Consider the following 2263-nt stretch of genomic DNA (forward strand, 5'->3'; position numbering starts at 1 on the left):
ACTATTACCCAAATGCCATCGTATCCTGAGGGCATCCTAGGCAATCCAAACAGGAAGTCCATTGTCACATGCTACCACTTTTACTCAAGCACTAGGAGTGGGTTGAGTAATCCTGCTGGTCTTTATCTCTTAGGATTCACTTGTTGACAGACTATACATCTGTCCACATATTCTGCTATGTCTTTCTTCATCCCAGGCCACCAATAAGATCTCTTCAAAGTTCTATACATCTTGGTGCTCCCTGGATGCATAGCATAAGTGAAACTATGTGCTTCTTCCAGAATGGCTTGCTTAAGTTGTAACATATTAGACACACACATTCTTCCCTCCTTTTCTAGTACATTATCTGCTCTCAGTTGAAAGTCAACTCTGATTCCCTTACTTACATCATTAGCAATCTTCTGAAGATCAGGATCTTTCAATTGATCCTGCTTAAGGTCTTCTACTAAAGTAGGCCTTACCTGGAATGTAGCTATCACTCCTTCTGACTGTCCCACTGATAAGGCAGTTCTAGAATTCATGAACTCCTGTAATAGCATTCCTCTCATTGAGCCAATAATGGCCTTGGGTCCTGATCTCCTACTTAGTGCATCCGCTACAACATTAGCCTTACCAGGGTGGTACTCGATGGACGAGTCATAATCTTTGATCAGTTCAATCCATCTCCTTTGTCTTAGATTCAATTCTTTTTTATCGAAAATATATTTTAAGCTCTTGTGATCTGTGAATATTCTGCAACGCTCTCCAAATAAATAATGTCTCCACAACTTTAGTGCCAAAACAACTACTGTCAGCTCTAGATCGTGCGTAGGATAAATGCCCTCATGCTTCTTAAGTTGACAAGAAGCATATGCAATCACTTTCCCATCCGGCATCAACACACATCCCAATCCTTGTCGGGATGCGTCACAAAAAATCCCAAATTTTTTACCTGGAACAGGCAAGGTAAGCACTGACGCTGATACTAACCTCTATTTCAGATCCTGAAAACTATGCTCACACTCTGACGACCACTCAAACCTCATGCCTTTCTTGGTCAGGTTCGTCAATGGAAGTGCTATCTTAGAAAAACCCTCCACAAACCTCCGGTAATAACCTGCCAAACCTAGGAAACTGCGTATCTCTGAAACAGTCGTGGGTCATTCCCAATTAACTATTGCTTTCGTCTTCTGGGCATCTACACTGATACCATCTGCTGACACAATATGCCCGAGAAATACAACCCAATCTAACAAAAAATCACATTTACTGAACTTTGCATACAACTGCCTATCTCACAGCGTCTTAATTACTATCCTCAGGTGGGTCATATGATCCTCCCTACTACTACAATATACCAATATATCATCAATGAATACTATCACGAACTGGTCCAAGTAGGGATGAAATATCTTGTTCATAAGGTCCATGAATACTGCAGGGCCATTTATCAGTCCAAATGGCAATACTAGAAATTCATAATGTCTATATCTTGTTCTAATTGCGGTTTTAGGAATGTCAGCTTCCTTCACCTTCAATTGATGATAACTCGATCTCAGGTCTATCTTTGAAAACACCGTCGCTCCTCTTAACTGATAAAAAAATAATCAATGCGTGGTAACGGATATTTATTCTTAATCGTCACCTTGTTCAGCTGCTTATAGTCGATACACAATCTAAGTATACCGTCTTTCTTCCTTACAAATAACACTGGAGCTCCCCAATCCCTTGTCAACTAACTCTTGCAGCTGAACCATTAATTCTTTAACTTAGTTGGCGTGATTCTATACGGTGCTTGCGATATAGGAGTTGTTCCTGGAATTACATCAATAGTGAACTCCACTTCTATGTTGAGTGGCAATCCCGATAATTCCTCAAGAAATACATCCCGAAACTCATTTACCACGCGGACATCTTCTGGGTTCAGCTCTTTCCCTTGGGCAACCACTACGTGAGCCAGATAGGCTTTACATCCCTTGCTTAGCAGCTTCCTAACTTTCACTGCTGATATCAGATTCCATGTGGTTAATCTTTTGCTTCTTACCAGCCTTGCATTCCGGCCATTTGATTTTCTGAACACTACTTCCTTCTTGTAGCAGTCCACTGAAGTGCGATATTTACTTAGAAAATCCAACCCTAGGATAACATCAAACTCTAATAGTTCCAAGGCAAGTAAATCAACATAAAAGTCCTGACCATTGATCAGCATCTCACAATGTTTATAACATTTATCTACTATTATCATATCTCCCATAGGGGTAGAGATATACAGCTCTTCAGGCAT

At 40.6% G+C, this 2263-nt stretch overlaps 1 protein-coding gene across 1 annotated transcript; it reads right to left on the reverse strand.

The window, feature by feature from the left end:
* Positions 1-1735: 1735 nt before the first annotated feature.
* LOC150038345 (uncharacterized) lies at positions 1736-2263 on the reverse strand. The gene has a single exon (XM_090312790.1). The coding sequence runs from the start codon at positions 2261-2263 to the stop codon at positions 1736-1738; it is 528 nt and encodes a 175-aa protein (XP_090168916.1).

The sequence above is a fragment of the Benincasa hispida genome, chromosome 1 (genome assembly GCF_027475165.1).
Source record: "Benincasa hispida cultivar pf3 chromosome 1, pf3_genome.v1.1, whole genome shotgun sequence".
NCBI lineage: Eukaryota > Viridiplantae > Streptophyta > Magnoliopsida > Cucurbitales > Cucurbitaceae > Benincasa > Benincasa hispida.

Coding starts and splice junctions, on each gene's coding strand:
- LOC150038345 (XM_090312790.1), bottom strand. CDS start 2,263: ATGCCTGAAGAGCTGTATATCTCTACCCCTATGGGAGATATGATAATA.